General features: G+C 43.4%; 1 protein-coding gene across 1 annotated transcript in view; it reads left to right on the forward strand.

Moving 5' to 3' along the window:
- The window catches only part of COPG1 (coatomer protein complex subunit gamma 1), an 81,685-nt gene that overhangs the window by 49,300 nt on the left and 14,727 nt on the right, over positions 1–17,658 (forward strand). The window contains exons 16-22 of the mRNA XM_029601290.1: positions 592–695; positions 2,943–3,068; positions 3,422–3,490; positions 11,102–11,244; positions 12,255–12,426; positions 14,666–14,763; positions 16,256–16,394. Coding sequence (XP_029457150.1) covers positions 592–695; positions 2,943–3,068; positions 3,422–3,490; positions 11,102–11,244; positions 12,255–12,426; positions 14,666–14,763; positions 16,256–16,394 — 851 coding nt within the window. The remainder of the gene's footprint in view (positions 1–591; positions 696–2,942; positions 3,069–3,421; positions 3,491–11,101; positions 11,245–12,254; positions 12,427–14,665; positions 14,764–16,255; positions 16,395–17,658) is intronic.

Consider the following 17,658-nt stretch of genomic DNA (forward strand, 5'->3'; position numbering starts at 1 on the left):
CACTGGGGTGGGCATGAGGATTGAGCTGGCTCCTCAGGCCGATGGGCCTGCAACTTTATTACAATCTTTTGGGGGGATTGGGCCTGCAGGCCCGCAAACATTTTTTTAATTTTATTTTGGCACTTAACTGGCTATATAATTTGAATATAGCCTATTAAAATTATCCAAGCCCTGCTGTGAGGAATATCCAAACACAGAATAACTTATTTGATTGTCTCTGACTATTGGAGTTAGTCTAAGTTATCTAATTATCCAATTAATTCCATACTGGAAAGCCTCCAGAACACCTCCAATTTATCAGAATAAAATTTATCCAGTTAATGACATAAATGGATAAAACTTACGTGGTTATAGGGACCTGATATTTAAACCTCGGGTTTGTCCAGCTAAGTCAATTAATCTGGGTGAACTCCTTTTGAATATGGACCCCTTTGCGTGTAATTCTTTATCACTTAAATGCTGATTATTTGCACTTCAGACTTCTCAGCAATAAGATAAATTTAATCTTCTGGAGTGTGTGTTGCAAATGATTGCTAAATTTAGTCATAACTCTAAGTTATTTCACACTTGTGATTTTCTTTTTGCCTGTAGATGTGTGATGGATGATGATAATGAAGTGAGGGACAGAGCCACCTTCTACCTAAGTGTCCTGGAACAAAAGCAGAAGGCTCTTAATGCCAGTTATATCCTCAATGGTAAAGACAGATTTCTGTGTTGCTTTGAAGTTGGAGCTAGATAATCATGAATAAAATCTGACACTTAGAGCTGAATGCATTTCTCGAATGGGAAACTAAGAGGCTGTATGTGCAGCAGCCTCATTGGTTTTGGTAGCTGTTTAAATAATTACAAAGCTTGGTGTGGGGGGAAAGCAGGGGTGTAGATGATGGATTCAGATTGGGAACTTGTCTGCTTATCTACTTAGCTGGTGGAAAACCCAAAGAAGAAACCAAAACATGTCTTGGATAAGGGGTGATATTCTACAAGGGACCAAGCTGCTACAGCAGAGTAGAATGAAAAAATTGGGCACACTGGGTGGGCAGATTGGCCTTTTTCTGCTGTCATCTACTGTATTACTGCATTATAGTAGACTTCAATTTTGCAAATTATTTTTCAGATGGTTTGGAATTTCAGTGAATTGTTTGAGAAAATAATTGCTGAGGAGAATATAGTGGAAATGCATAAAGTGGTGTATATGTTGCAAGTGAACTTCCTGCTTTTACATAGTATATCTCAAATGTGAAATTTTCAACCTTGCATACAAACTACTCTTACAACATTATCTGATATGACGTTAAGATTTTTTGGTGCACTGAAAGGAAATGGATGACAGACCTTCCACGCTACTCTGCCCAGCTACAGAGACTCATGGGAATCTTACAGACTTCAAGATTACAGATTAAGCTGAAATGGCTCAGAAATGGATAGAAACGGCCCTGTGTGCTGCGGCAGTCAAAAAAGCAAACAGAATGTTAGGAATTATTAGGAAGGGAATGGTGAAAGAACAGAAAATGCTATAAATGGCTCAGTGGTGAGACTGCACCTTGAGTACTGTGCACAGTTCTGGTCACCGCATCTCAAAAGAGATATAGTTACACTGGAGAAGGTTCAGAGAAGGGCGATCAAAATGATAAAAGGGACGGAATTCTCCCCTTTGAAGAGAGGCTAAAGATGTTTGGGCTTTTCAGCTTGGAGAAGAGATGGCTGAGGGGGATATAATAGAGGTCTTTAAAATCATGAGAGGTCTAGAAACGGTAAATGTGAATCTGTTATTTACTCTTTTGGATAATAGAAGGACTAGGGGGCACGCGATGAAGTTAGCAAGTAGCACATTTAAAACTAATCAGAGAGGTCTTTTTCACTCAACGCACAATTAAGCTTTGGAATTTGTTACCAGAGGATGTGGTTAGTGTAGTTAGTGTAGCTGGGTTTAGATAAGTTTGGTTACATTCTTGGAGGAGAAGTCCATTAACTTCCGTTAATGAAGTTTACTTAGGAAATAGCCACTTCTATTACTGGCATCAGTAGCATGGGATCTGCTTAGTTTTGGGTACTTGCCAGGTACTTGTAGCCTGGATTGGCCTCTGTTGGAAACAGGATGCTGGGCTTGATGGACCCTTGGTCTGACCCAGTATGGCAATTTTCTTATGTTCTTATGGCCGCACACGTGCCCATAAATACGCATATCTCGCCATGGACAAAAATATATGCTATTTTATAACCTGTGCCCATTGTACAAATCAACTCCTTTTCATCACTTATAAGGTCCACAATTTTTTAAAGATGTTAGTTTTAAAATGCATATCTCTGAATGTCTGTAAACCCCCCCCCCCCCCCCCCCCAACCCACTTCCCGAAAACTCACCCTGATTCAAATTGCCCCTTACAATGGTCCATATATAGAGTATCAGACTGAACCTTATAAAGAGGCTCTTTCTCCTCTCTCTCACTGTCTCCCAATGTTCACCAGACTCCTGTCGTGTAGCTCCCATGCAGCCCACTTACATGCGTGTGTGGCTGTTTTGTGTGCGCAAGGCTTTTAAAATCTACCTCTAAGAGAAGAAGGCCAGGAAATCTGTAGCATCTTCTAAAATGCATCATCAAATTTGCCGCTAAACCCTCCAGTCTCCTGTTAAATGAAGTAACAACTAGTAACTATATTAACCAGGTGCTGTTGCATTTTGTAGATCTGATTAGAATTTGACATAACTTTTCACTCGTGATGTACATTCCAAAATAAAATCAGACCACATGCATCAGTGTAAAAGGTAGCATTCATGCAGCTCACCTGAATTGCTGAAGGGACTCTGTAGCATTATTGAGCTTTATGGAAGGAGTATTGAGAGTCCATTCCTCTTATAAGTTGTCCTTAGACTGAAACTAGTCAGAAGGAGAGTCCTGTCTGGCACTGACCTTGATTATTTCTTTCCTATCTCTGTCCCTCAGGACTAACAATTTCTATACCAGGCCTGGAAAGAGCACTGCAGCAGTACACTTTGGAGCCATCTGACAAACCCTTTGACCTTAAATCTGTTCCATTGGCAACTACTTCTGTCACGGACCAGAGAGCAGGTACTTGTTGGGTACTGAGAAATTAAAGTGAAATTAAAGGAGATAAATTTAGCTTATTGGCTTTTAATTTTTTTGAAGCAGTATGGGGTGTTATGGGGTTTTTTCATTAGTGGATAAATAAGTTATTTGCAACATGTATGTATTTTAGCATAGTGTGTCGGTTTGTCTCCTTGTAGTGGCACTTGCATGAACTTTAACCTTTGGAGTACAATAGTGATGTTCTGTTTTTGTCAGACTGATCTGTGCTGTGGAACTTAATGAAAAATAAAGCTGACTTCTCTGAAAGATGGAATTATATATCATGTAGTCTGTTTATTAGCCATCTTATCTTTTTTTTTTCTCTTATTTTGCAGAAAGTAAAACTGCCCCAGCAGTCAGAAAGCCAGAAAAACTGGTGGCAAGTAGACAGGAAATATTCCAAGGTAAGCAGATAAAGTTGTGTTCTGACATGAGAGAGTGTATTAATTCCCAAAAGCTAGACAAGAAGAGGGTAATAGTCAGCAGCCCGCATGTAGAAAGTACATGCAGACTTTAGCCTGAATTTTCAAAGCAGACCTATACTCATAAGTCTGCTTTGAAAGTTCCCAGGTGTAAGTAGAAATAGTGTCAACAAATGCGAGCGTAATTACATGTGTTGGGAAGCAGGAGTAAATGAGTGTTTAGATTTACATGCACACTTTCGAATATCAAGTATATACGTAAATGATATCCCTGCCCCAACTTTGTCCCTAGTTTGTGTGTAAATGTATGTGCGAAATTGCATTTGTGCCCCCTCTATATGTTTTACATGGGAATTGGAAAAGAACCTTCATTCAGATTTTACCTCTTGCCAGGCATGTTAAGACCATAACTGAAACAAAATGATCACATTCTGGAGACCAGTTACTGCATCAGTAAAAGTGGTCTATAATTAGTTACTGCAAAATAAAAAGCAAGGTCTAGTCTACCATACTGAAGTCACCAGCCTAGCTCATAAAGATCATTGGGCTTAATGAGATACCTCAGCCTAGCCAATTGGTTTGGTCTGAAATATTTTCCCAGAATATGCAGCATTGGATATAGTAGTATACCCTCAAAAGGAGGAGAAAACCTTTACAATTAGCTTCAACAAAATCCCAGGGATTTCTTCCAGATGTTGCTACCCTTTCTGTCCCTTCACCCTTCTGATAGATCAGCAGGAAGCTTCTTTTGAAGTGTGCTTCTCCTGGTAATCCTTTCAGGGTAGTGGCTGCCCCAGTGAGAAAACAGGTTATTGCTTTTAATGCTCTAATTTATTATTTTCATTTGTATTTAAATTTAACCACTTTTTTGAAGTAGAACTCACTCAAGGTGTATAGCAGGTTAAACAAGCCAGATCATGGCAGCAGGGTCTCAGTGCCATACCATAATTGAGATTGTGGTACAGTGTGTCACACTGATAAATAATGTGACCATTAGGATGTGCCTTTGTTTTGATTAATGTGCACTAATTTGGAATTAGTGTTCTTAAAAAGAAACAAAATGGAAAAAAAAACCTATAAAATTAAAAAAAAAAAATTTTTAAAAGCATTTTTGGGCTACACATTCCCATAGGACTAGCTTACAAATACCTGTGTAATTAATATAAGCATACAAATATAGGCATAAATATTTGGTATGCAAAGGGAAATAGTATAGGTGTAAACATTCAAAATATATGCAGACAAATAATATCGCACAGATATCTACATACAAGTGTTATTTACTATAAAAAATGGCAACTGTAGAAATCGTAAGATATATAGTATGATAAATAAGGTTGCGAGTTGACTGCCGAGTAGGCTTGCATCAGATAGGGTGTTTATGGCAGGTCTTGGTTAGGGTTTGAGCAGACTGCAGTCAGTCACAGCTTCCATTACAGGCTTGATAGAAAAGCCAGGCTTTCACCTGCTTCCCCAAATGCAGGTAGTCCTGGGTTAGGCATAGTTCTTTGAAGACTGAGTTCCAGAGTGAGGAGACAGCTCCGGAGAAAGCCCGCTAGTAGCTGTCGGATCGCTTATGTACATGAAGGTATGATGAGGGTGCCTCCTAGGAGTGACTTTAACAGTCTCAAAGGTATATAGTGGGGTAACCTGGTCCATTTGCTCTCAACTTATAATTTTGTAAATGTCTTTTCCCTGTATGTACCAGGATCAGTCCAGACCGCTGGGTTGTGTCTCCCTTCCAGCAGAGGGAGTCAGAAAAAAAACTGAAAAGGCACCCCTCTTAACCTGGTGTGCCACCTGCGATCCCTCAGTATTTTCTCTGACTCTCAGCAGAAGGGTTGACAGAACCTGCGGTCCTGATTTTTCAATTTCTTAAATTTAGTTACATCTTTTTTTTTTTTTTTTTTTTTGGCTACAGCAAGTTGGTTGTATTAAAAAAAAAAAAAAAAAAAAAAAAAAAAAAAAAAAAGTGCGGTTTTATTTTCTCAGGCTCTTCACTCAGCAGGTGAGGTAAGGCAAGGGCTGGCAGCTCTAAACGCCTTGTTCCCGGAGGGCAGTCTATCTCGGGAAGGGGATTACCTGGTGGGCCGGTCCCTCCCCTCGGCGCCCCGAGACGAGTTTCCTCGGGTGCTGCAGCGATCACGATCGCGTCTGGGTCAGTCGCCGGTGCGCGCGGGAACGGCGCCATTTTGTCAGAGCCCTGCCTGCTGACTGGGGGAAAGGATTCTCCAATTTCTCCTCCCAGTCTGAGTCCCGTTTGACCACGTGATCCGGGGCCCTCACCCTCACCTGTCAGATCCCTTAAAGGGCCAGTCAGTTTTTTCTTCAAAATTTATTTTACTTATGCATAGGGCTTTTTTGGAGGCGGAAGCTCATCAGCAGGATGAGCAGCCCCTTCCCGCAAAGATTGGGGGGGGGCTCCGGATCCTGCTCCTTTGGGATCCTTTCTGGATCCTCGCCTCCAAAATCTACATGGGGGTGTTGATGCATCTGCTCCAGTAGAGGGGGACGACCCCCGGGTTTCTCGGCTGTTTCGCCGGGAGGAGTTGGATCCCTTGATCCCCTAAGTCCTGGAGGAACTGGAAGTGGAGGCACCAGTCCCCAGTTCGGAGCCAGTTAAGGGGAAACCAGTTCTTTCGGGACTGCATGCCCTGCCCCAAAGTTTTCCTTTCCACCCAATGCTTAAGCAATTGGTCACTCAGGAGTGGGAATCTCCGGACACGACCCTGTGGGTGGGACAGGCAATGGACAAACTCTACCCTTTACCTGAGGAAGCCTTGGATATCCTCAGGATTCCCAAGGTGGACGCATCGGTTACTACAATCACCAAGCAGACCACCATTCCCGTTACGGGAGCAACGGCTCTTAAGGACTTACAGGATAGGCGGCTAGAAGTCCTCCTCAAGCACATTTTTGAGGTGTCAGCGCTCTGTGTTAGAGCGGCGATCTGCAGTGGCCTCATGCAGCGAGCAACCCTCGGGTGGGTCCAGCAAATGCTCACATCACAGGTGTTGCCGCCAGAGGAAGCAGATCAGGCGAATAGGATGGAGTCCACGGTAGCTTACACAGCGGATGCATTATATTTATTTATTTAACTTATTTCTAAACTGTTTTACCAATCAAAGATTGAACAAATCTGTTTACAATCATAAAATAAAATAAAATCAAACTAATAAATAAAATAAACAGAATAAAAATACAATTAATATCTTGATCAATAAAATTAAAATCTTTGAAAGAATAAGACTAATTATTACATTATAAAAACAAGGAAAAGAACTTAAAAAGTTAACATAAGAGAACCTGTAGATAGATGAATACTACAAACAACTAGGTATCCTAGATTATTCCGCTATTGAACCTGTTCTGAACTCCCAAAAGCTTCCTTGAACAAATAGGAGTTTAAAAAAGCTTTAAAAACCTTTCTATTATGTATTTGTCTCAAGACATCTGGTATAGTGTTCCACATGATGGGGCTGGCCACTGAAAAGGCTCTTTGTCTAGTTACATTTAAGGCTGCCTTTTTTATGATCTGTTGCGGGCATCTTCACACAATATGGCCACTGCGGTTTCAGCTAGACGGCTTCTCTGGCTCCGGAACTGGTCTGCGGACGTTTCTTCCAAAACTCAGTTGGGCAGTCTTCCTTGTAAGGGAAAATTGTTGTTTGGGGAGGAACTTGACGCCCTTATTAAGTCTCTTGGGGAGAATAAGGTGTATAAATTGCCAGAAGATAAGCCTAAATTTTCCAGGCCCTTTGGAGCAGCGCGTTACCGTTTCAGAGGACAGCGCAGATTTCAGCAGTCGCGGCCGCCTGCCTTTTCCGCCCGACAACAGACTCTGAGGGCTCAGTCTTGGCCTACTTCCTTTCGTGGTCGGAGGCCATTTCAGGAGAGAGGCTCTCAAGGGGCCACCGGAGGTAAGCAGTCCCAATGAAGGTGTTCTGACCCTCTCCCCGGTTCCAGTGGTGGGAAGTCGCATCTCCCTGTTTCTCGAGGAGTGGGTCAGGATCATGTCGGACCAGTGGGTCCTCAATATCATCACCCACGGTTACGAGATGGATTTTGCCCGCCCGTTAAGAGATCTTTTTCTGATTTCTCCCACCGGCTCTCTGGCCAAGCAAGAGGTAGTCGGGCAAACCCTGAGTCGCTTGAAATCCCTGGGGGCTATTGTTCTGGTCCCTCCAGAGGAGCGCAGGGCCGGCAGGTACTCCATCTATTTCGTAGTCACGAAGGAGGAGGGGTCCTTCCAGCCAATATTGGATCTCAAGGCAGTCAACCGAGCCCTTCGGGTCCCTCGATTTCGCATGGAGACTCTACGGTCGGTCATTGCGGCCGTCCACTCAGGAGAATATTTGGCCTCTTTGGACCTGACCGAAGCGTATCTTCACATCGGGATACGCAAGCGCCATCAGCGGTTTCTCTGGTTCATGGTCCTGGGGGAGCATTATCAGTTCCAAGCTCTTCCGTTCAGCTTAGCAACAGTGCCTCGGGTCTTCACCAAGGTAATGGTAGTCGTAGCAGCGGCCCTCCGGTGGCAGGGGATCTTGGTTCACCCATACCTGGACAACTGGCTCATCCGGGCCAAATTGGAGAGCCTCTGTCGGGAAGCAGTGAGCAAGATTCTACTACAGCTCCAGTCCCTTGGTTGGGTGGTTAACTTTGCCAAGAGCCAGTTGGTACCATCTCAGGTTCTCAACTTCCTGGGAGCACGCTTCGATACCTCGGTAGGCAAGGTCTTCCTCACTCGGGAGAGGATGCTCAAGTTAGAAGCACAAATCCGTCGCCTCCTGTCCTTGCCCCTCCCCATAGTATGGGATTATTTACAGGTACTTGGTTCCATGGCGTCTACTCTTGAGGTGGTTCCCTGGGCGTGGGCGCATATGAGACCATTACAACACGCATTGCTTTCTCGGTGGGATCCAAAATCGGAGGAGTTTCGCCTGCCTTTGCCACTGATGGAACCAGCCAGGTCCAATCTCGATTGGTGGTTGATTCCGGCCTACTTGTTACAGGGGATGGACCTGGAGGAGCCACAGTGGGTAATAGTCACAACGGATGCCAGCCTCACTGGTTGGGGAGCAGTTTGCCAGTCACAAGTTATCAGGCGATGTGGTCAATCGATTGGAAACCAGGGTGGTACGCCTGGCGTTACGTGCGTTTCTCCCTCTGGTAGCTCAGTGTGCGGTGCGAGTCTTGTCAGACAACGTGACGACGGTAGCCTACATCAACTGCCAAGGAAGAACCAGGAGCCGGTCGGTGGCCTGGGAGGCCGAAAGGCTCATGACGTAGGCAGAGCAGCCTCGCACATAGCCAGGGTAGACAATGTGCAGGCAGACTCTCAGCCACCAGCATCTAGATCCCTGTGTGTGGGACTTGTCCGCAGCCTTCCGGCTGATCACTCGTCGTTGGGGTGGGGGGGGGGGGTGTTTCACACCTCGACCTGATGGCAACTCGGACAAATGCAAAGGCGCCCCGGTTTTTCAGTCGTCTGAGAGACCACGGGTCGGAAGGAGTGGATACTCTTGTCCTTCCGTGGCCTCACGGCGTGCTACAGTATGTGTTTCTGCCTTGGCCACTAGTGGGCAAGATCGTGCATCGGATAGAGAACCACGTGGGTTCTCATTCTGGTAGCCCCAGAGTGGCCACGAAGGCCGTGGTTTGCAGATCTGATCTCGTTGGCGATCGGTCAGGTGCATCTCCCCCACCTTCCGAATCTTCTTCGACAAGGTCCAGTATTTTTAGATCAAGCGGATAGCTTTTGTCTAGCGGCCTGGTTTATGAGAGGAGGTAATTGAGGAAGAGGGGATATTAGGATTCGGTTATTTCTACCCTCTTGCAAGCACGGACATCGTCCACATCGTTGGCCTATATTCGTTTTTGGAGAGTGTTCGATTCTGGGTGCCAAGGTTTGAACGTCCCCCCCCCCCCCCCCCCCCCCCCCCGAGTTTGGCTTCGGTGGCACACATCCTATTCTTCCTGCAAGAGGGGCTGAACAAAGGTCTAGCTTGCAGTTCTCTCCGGGTGCAGGTTGCGGCACTGGGTTGCCTGCAGGGCAAGATTGGTGGTTTTTCGCTGGCAGCTCATCCAGATGTCCCGTTTTTTGAAGGGGGCCAAGCATTTGTGCCCACCGGTATGACAAATTTGTCCTGCCTGGAGCTTGAATTTAGTTCTTAAGGGCTTATGTGGTCTTCCTTCTGAGCCCCTCTGGCGGGCTACGTTGAAGGATTTGACACTCAAGACTTTTTTTTTTTTTTTGGTAGCCATTACCTCCGCACGGCGGATTTCAGAGCTTCAAGCTTTGTCGTGTCAGGATCCGTATCTTCGTATTTTGGATTCCGGAGTTTCGCTGCGGACTGTTCCCTCCTTCTTGCCCAAGGTGGTATCGGCTTTTCATGTCAATCAGATGGTAGAGTTACCGATTTCCCGAATTTGGATCCTACTTCTGCGACTGATAAGGATCTGCATAAGTTGGATGTGCGCTGGGTTCTCCTTCGCTATCTAGAAGTAACCTATGCTTTTCGATTATCGGATCATTTGGTCCTTATTGACTGGTCCTAGACGGGGACACAAGGCATCCAAAGCTACGGTTGCTAGGTGGTTGAAGGAGGCCATTTCCTCCACTTATCTTTGCTCTGGGCGTGCCATACCAGAAGGCTTGAAAGCGCACTCTACCAGGTCTCAAGCGGCTTCTTGGGCGGAGAGCTAGTCTGTCTCTCCGCAGGAGATTTGTAGAGCAGCCACTTGGAAATCCTTGCATATTTTTGCAAAACATTATCGTGTAGACGTCCGGGATCCGGAGGTCGTCTGTTTTGGCAGCAGTGTTCTTTGTGTGGGACTCTCCAGATCCCACCCCAGTTAGGGCAGCTCTGGTACATCCCAGCGGTCTGGACTGACCCTGGTACATACAGGGAAAGGAAAATTTGGTTCTTACCTGCTAATTTTCATTCCTGTAGTACCAAGGATCAGTCCAGACGCCCGCCCTTGGGTTTTTTTTGGAGAGTCCGTTTTTTCTATATATTTTCTTCCTTCTTCTTACCTCGGCAGAGTTCTTTACAGACATGGGAAGGAATCTTCTTGATTGATATGTTATGCGGTGGTACGGTTTGTTTCTTTTACTGCACGTATTGTTGTAGCCACTGGTTGATATGTTGGGGGATTTGTTCTCCTTTATTGGTTATTCTGCTTTGATATCGTATATACTGAGGGATCGCAGGTGGCACACCAGGTTAAGAGGGGTGCCTTCTCAGTTTTTTTTCTCTGACTCCCTCTGCTGGAAGGGAGACACAACCCAGCAGTCTGGACTGATCCTTGGTACTACAGGAACAAAAATTAGCAGGTAAGAACCAATTTTCCTTTTGTGGCTATATCCTGGTATATTTTAACTTCTTTGTTCAATGCATAGAACTTTGGATGTTGCAGCATATAAAATAAATAAAAAATAAGCATTTCAATTTAGCAGACTTTTTGAGCTGGCTATTTTTGGGGAGGGAAGTATTTTGTAAGGGAGAGGGGAGAAATTACAGCACCAAACTGAGCCTAATTTAACATGTTTGCAAAAATGAATAACAATGTGTCTCAATTTTATTTCAGAACAGCTTGCATCTGTTCCAGAGTTTAAGGATTTGGGAGCTCTGTTTAAATCCTCTGTAGAGCCTGTAGCACTGACAGAATCTGAGACAGAATATGTGATCCGGTGCACCAAGCACACATTCACAAGTCACATGGTCTTCCAGGTGTGTCCTAACTTCACAGTGCTTCCTGAGAATAAGTATGCTCTTCTTCACTGCACACAAATGCATTACCACTCTCTAAACATAAGGAGGCAAACAGCCCTTGCCATTTGTACTGTCTGAAAAAATTACTGTTGTATTAAGTTTTTCTCATTATGTTATGATTCAGTGCCCAGTACCAAAACATAATTAAACAGTGAATTCTTGATAACAGATATACACGCCATGAATGGAAAGGTATTTATCTCAAATGTGGCTTAATATTTAATCAGTTATACAGTTAGCAGACAGAGGACTTATTTGTTTCTCATTTACAAAGAACCCTTGCAGAGTAGACTATCTTATGTTTTCATGGATAAAAGTGTTAAGTACTGTATACAAAAGATTGGAGAAGCCCTGCCAAAGATGAATCTATGCTGATTGCCAGCATCTGAACCCACTAGTTCTAGAAATGCTGGCTACAAAAATATTTAAAGTGAAACAGGGTGCCTTGGCTGCTCATTTGCAAACTGTTTCCGAAGAGTGTTGGGCATTATGCAGGTGACAAGTTATCCTAAGTTAAACCACCATTATTGTTACAAACTAAAGACTGGCTTCCACCTTGTTAAGCCTGACATGTCTGCCACATAAATTACATTTACAGTATGTACCAGAGAGAGCAGGATTGACCGTTTTTTTTCTGGTTTGATAATTCTTTCTGTACAATTGGACCAAAATTTAGAATTGAGCCCTATGAGCCTGGTTGTGGTAGGCACACACACTGAAATGTAATCTTGTCATGGGAAGCCACAGTAGGTGGCACAGTTGTATTTATTTTTAGTGTTGAAAGTGAAGCATTACCATTTTCTCCTGGGAGGATATAGCTTTTCCATGGCTTTTAAAGGCCTTGCTGCTTATTTGATCAAATTGTTTTATATGACCAAGAGATCTACTTTTTTTAACAAAAGAAATATATTTGTTGTCATGTTAATGTTTAATGTTGTCAAGCTTGTTTGCTCTTTGTTCCTGTGCAGTTTGATTGCACCAACACATTGAATGACCAGATTTTGGAGAATGTCACTGTGCAGATGGAACCCACAGAGGGATATGAAGTTGTTTGCTGTATACCTGCCAAAAGTCTGTCCTATAACCAACCTGGTACATGCTACACGCTAGTTTCACTGCCAGAAGAGGACCCAACAGCAGGTATGAAACTAACATTCCTTAAGGTAATAACGGTGAATGGCTATAAAACTCCTCCGTGACTTACCATGCCAATGAATTCAAATATTGAGCTGTATTCAGTAGATTGTTTCCATAGATACATAAGAGGGATAAGGGCCATAGTCTGCAGCAGCAGGCCACAACATTCAGGAAAGTATAGCGCTAGGAAAGTCCTGCTCATCCAAGCATAAGGCTGGTACAAGGATATTAAACACCCCAGGAAAAGTTTACAGCCTTTGCTGCCAACCCTCTTCTCTGCCGCCACCATGGCCCTTTCCACACCTAAAGATAACTAACTATAATAAAGAGGAAAGATGTCCTATGTCTGCATCGCTGCTATGCAAATTGAGCTCTGCTCCATCCTGCGCGTTCTCTCTCCCTCTCCCTCTCTCCCTCCCTCCCTCCCAGTCTGTATTACCACAGATGAATATTGAGCTCCTTTGCTCTCCAATCCAATTCCCTCTCTCCTACCACACGATATACCTGAACTCAGCCTATACTCTCTACTACCACACATCTCAATTACACACTTCATAGTATTTACCCGTCCTTAGACGGGTTTTGGCTACTAGTTCATTTAAAATACATTTTACATGAAAATGGGACATTCAAACTACAGTCTTCTGAGGTAAAAATATTGTCTAACATGTATATTATGTTTACATGCGCTGCTGTGATGCCAACCAGAAAATCCTGCTAAAAAGACCCTTGGAACCCATATGGTATTAGACCTACTCTAATGTGGGTTGCATGGGGTATTGGCTCTCAGAAAGCCATGCATAATCAGCATTACAATTACAATATAGTAAGCTTAATTACCAACATAGCACTAACCGCCAGCACTTAAACAGTAACAACCCTACCTATGAAAAGGCAACACTGCAAAGATTCCACCAGGCCCTAAAACACCAGTATACCTTCTCCTAGGAAAACACAACAAGCTAGGCTGCAAAAGATCTCTATACAGAAACTACAGAATATTAACCTCAGTCACACATACAGAACACAGACAGGCCCTCACCAAATGCAGAATAAAGACACCATAATGTATAAATAAAAATGTGCAGACAAAAAATGAATTGGAAACCGTAACAAACCAGACTCCATATGCCGTGCAACAATGAAAAAGAAACCTTACCATTGCTTGTAAAACATCAGACAATAAAATCAAGAAGTATAAAACATCAAAAGTGGATACTCTAGGTGACTGCCTAGTTTGCCTAATGGAGGTACCAACCTTGTCCATATGTGTAAGAAAATATATTGCCCTCTTTAATACAATGTAGCCTCATCTAAAACAGAGTCTAGGAAGGGCAATTTTCAAAAGATTTTACCTGAGTAAGTTACCCAGGTAAAATCAAGAGGGAAAAATTGCTGCCCTCCAGGTAAATGTATTCCCATGGGAAGGTGAAGCCAATAGTCACTGTCACAATACCAGCCCCTAGATTTTCAGGAAGCCACCATAGGGAGTTTCCCCTTCGAGCATTTTCCCTGCAAGCTTACAGATGCACAGTAGCTGCAAAACGGCAAGCCCTGGATACATTTTAAAAATTGCCCCCTTCAGAGGTAATTTTTGTAACAACCAGCATAAGAGTTAGCAAAAACGCACATAGGAGACCCCAATTTTCAAAGTGAACTTGCACGTGCATGTTGGCTTGAAAATGGTCCCACCAAATCTACTTGCACGCAATTAACACCTGCTAATTAAGTTTTTTTTTGTGTTTGAGAAACCCCTCCTCAGCTCTTCCGCTCAGTCCAGGTAAAATTAGTACCTACAGGGATCTGGTTTGCTTTAATTTGCATATGCATGCTGCTGCATCACGCTTTTAAAAAAAAAAATGGTAGGCATTTAGGGCCAGATTTTAATACCTACGCGCAGGCGTACATTTGTGCACGCAACCCGGCGTGCACAAATGTACGCCTGATTTTATAACATTCGTGCGCAGCTGCACGCATGTTATAAAATCCAAGGTTGGCGCGCACAAGAGGGTACACAATAGTGCTCCTTGCGCGCGTCGAGCCCGGCTGGTGCGCGCTGGCCAAGCTCGATCCCCCAGCCTAGCGGCCGTACGGAGGCCTCTGGCCCCGCCCCTTTTTTCAAGCCCCGGGGCTTTACGTGTGCCGCCAGGCCTTTTGAAAATAAGCATAGGGCTTTGAAAATCTGCTCCTTATAGTGGTTATGTCTCTTCCATTTAACACCTGATTCTGTGTCCCCGCACAGTGACCTGTACACTTAGTTGTGTGATGAAATTCACAGTCAAGGACTGTGACCCAAACACTGGAGACACTGATGAAGAAGGGTACGAGGACGAATATGTGGTAAATAGCTGATTTTATTTTATTTTTTTGCTTTTTAAATCTACATATGTAGCTATGATGATATCTTAGTAGCTACACAGCTCCTGTAAAAAAAATTGATGTAAAGTGAAACAGTATGCTGTTTTTGAAGTTAAAATGCTCCATAAGATTGATGTAATAAGGCCTTTTGCCCTTGTCCCTCCTGATGCAACCTCCTCGGTAAATCACGACTGTGTAGGGGGACTGAATTTTGTTGAAACCTCTCTGCCTTGTTGGAGCTTTATGAATAAAATAGCATTGAACTTATTGAACAACTTTGCTTACTTTGAACACACGGAACAGTTAAAGTAATTTGGTTATGCACCTTGCTGTTGCTTTCCTGTGTATGCGTAACCGGTGATGACTCCATAATTCTTCTTCTGCATATCATGTCACATGACATACCAATGCATGATGTCATTTGTGACACTGGCTGACATGATAGAAATCCTTAGAATAAAGGGCACTGCAGAGAAAGTTTTAAAAAATTAACATATGCCCTTAGTAAAATACATACAGAATAAATGGTACAGGTTATTAATTCCAGCAGTGGTGACTCCTGAAATATTTCACATATGTATAATTATTTTTCTGAAATTTTGAGGTGTACAAAACAAGTGGAGGCTTTTGTTCTTTCTCCAAAGTCTCTCCTTACTTTCTATATAAATTGCTAAGGATTTGTCAGTTTATTTGGAAGCTTTTATTCTAAAAATGCCCAAAGTTCTTGTTAAGTGAGGTACAACATGTTGCATCTTGCTGATGTTGTAGATCAGTTGCAGGCTCGTGTATTTTTCTCAGTTCTCACTCGTTCGTTCCCATGTTTAGGACAAATATGACAGCAGCCTCATTTGCTTGCGAGTTACAGTGCAGCTTCCAGTCCGCCTCTCTCTGTCAGGAAAGTAATATTCTTTGTAAAAGTAGTACTGGGCTCTCCCTCCCCTCAAGCTGTGAGTGGAACTTAAGTAGCACTGCCACCTATACAAGCAGCAATTTAACAAATTAGTTTAGTCTTGGCTTCTACTAAGTAGATAATTTTTGCTGCCACAAAAAGTGTCTTCTGTGAGTCCTTTTATAGCACAATGATTTTGTTACTTGAAAAGGATGATATAGTTTCAAAATTAGAAAAATGAGCTTGTTCACTTGGGTATCTTTTTTTTTTTCTTACTGTATGTCACCTTGATTTCTGTTTAGAAATAAGTTTCCGAATATTTGACAAAATCATGTTAAGATATGCAAATTCTGTTGGAATATTCATATGTGCCTGTCTCAGAGAGGTCAGACTCTAGCTGTCTAGGTCAGACACATTGAGACTACCTGGAGTGCAATCACAGTGCTCCATGTTAACTATGTCCAATTATTACTTCCCTCCCTGTCATGAAACCATATTTATAATTCTGATTACAATCATTCTTTTGTAGACTGCTGTGAATTCACTTGTTAGAGAGATCTTTTTTTTTTTTTTCTCTCCCTATAGCTAGAAGACATGGAGGTGACAGTTGCTGACCACATACAGAAAGTGCTAAAACCAAATTTTAGTGCTGCCTGGGATGAGGTGGGTGATGACTTTGAAAAAGAAGAGACGTTTACATTATCTACAATTAAAACCCTGGAAGGTAAGTCACTGTCAGAATTCCAAATGGACCTTATTTCCACAAAACTAATTGGTATAATGTAATATAATAACTTAATTTGCCTGGGAAAGTCAGGGTTTTGGAAGAACAGTGATGATAAAGAAGTTTCCCAAGGCCTCTCGCACAAAATGACAGAGGCAAGTCTTGAACACATGACCCAGGACTTCTCCAGAATCACAGTCCAGTGCTATATGATGCCTTCTCCCTTTGTGCTATAAAGACAATATTTGGAGGGCTTTCTTAAGGCCTTCAGGCTTTAAATATAGTACACAAACACTACATACACCTTCATTTCTAACAAGTGTCAAATGCCTTTAAGATGGTTCGGTCAGCTGAACTTGAATAAGTAATTGTACTTCCCTATAGGAATTAGAATATGGTATACTTTTAAAAAGCAATAAATTGTTCAAACATCAGGATGTAAATATTTTAGGCTGTGTCGTATGAAAAACATGATTCCATTATTCCAGTGCTCTTCTGAGTTGTTTGTTCCTCACTAATCGTAAGATATGCACGGCTGTGTTTAGTATAATGCAGTATTTGGAAGGCTTTTATGGAATTGGGCCAGATACAAAAAATCTAGTAAAATATCTTGCCCACAAGAAAAGCAGCACGTGCCCAGGTACATGTTTTATTGAGGAATCATACTGAGACAGGTAAAATCACAGAGCATACTGCAAGAGATACCTTAAAAGAAGAAAATAAAAGCAAATAATCTGGTGTAATAATTCATCAGGGAGGTTGCCCCTCTTGAAGCACTAAAGTGAAACATGCATTAGGATTTTGTTTTGTGCATGGGATTTTGTCTGTGGCAGTGCCATGCCTTAACAAAATCCTGTATTTTAAGGGGTAGATTTTCAAAAACGGCGCGTTCGTGTACTTTTGTTGGCGCTCCAGGCACAAACAAAAGTACGTGGGATTTTAGTAGATACGCGCGTAGCCGCTAAAATCCTGGATCGGCGCGCACAAGGCTGCCTATTCCGTGTAGCCGACGCACGCCGAGCCGCGCAGCCTGCTGCTGTTCCCTCCAAGGCCGCTCCGAAATCGGAGCAGCCTCGGAGGGAATTCGCTAACGCCCTCCCCTCCCCTCCCCTCCCCTCCCCTCCCCTCACCTTCCCCTCCCTTCCTCTACCTAACCCACCCCCCCGGCCCTGTCTAAGCCCCCCCCTACCTTTGTTGGGGGATTTACGCCTCCCAGAGGGAGAAGTAAATCCCCACGCGCCAGCGGGCCACTGGCGCGCCTAGA

This window comes from Rhinatrema bivittatum, chromosome 4 (genome assembly GCF_901001135.1).
Source record: "Rhinatrema bivittatum chromosome 4, aRhiBiv1.1, whole genome shotgun sequence".
Classification (NCBI taxonomy): Eukaryota; Metazoa; Chordata; class Amphibia; order Gymnophiona; family Rhinatrematidae; genus Rhinatrema; species Rhinatrema bivittatum.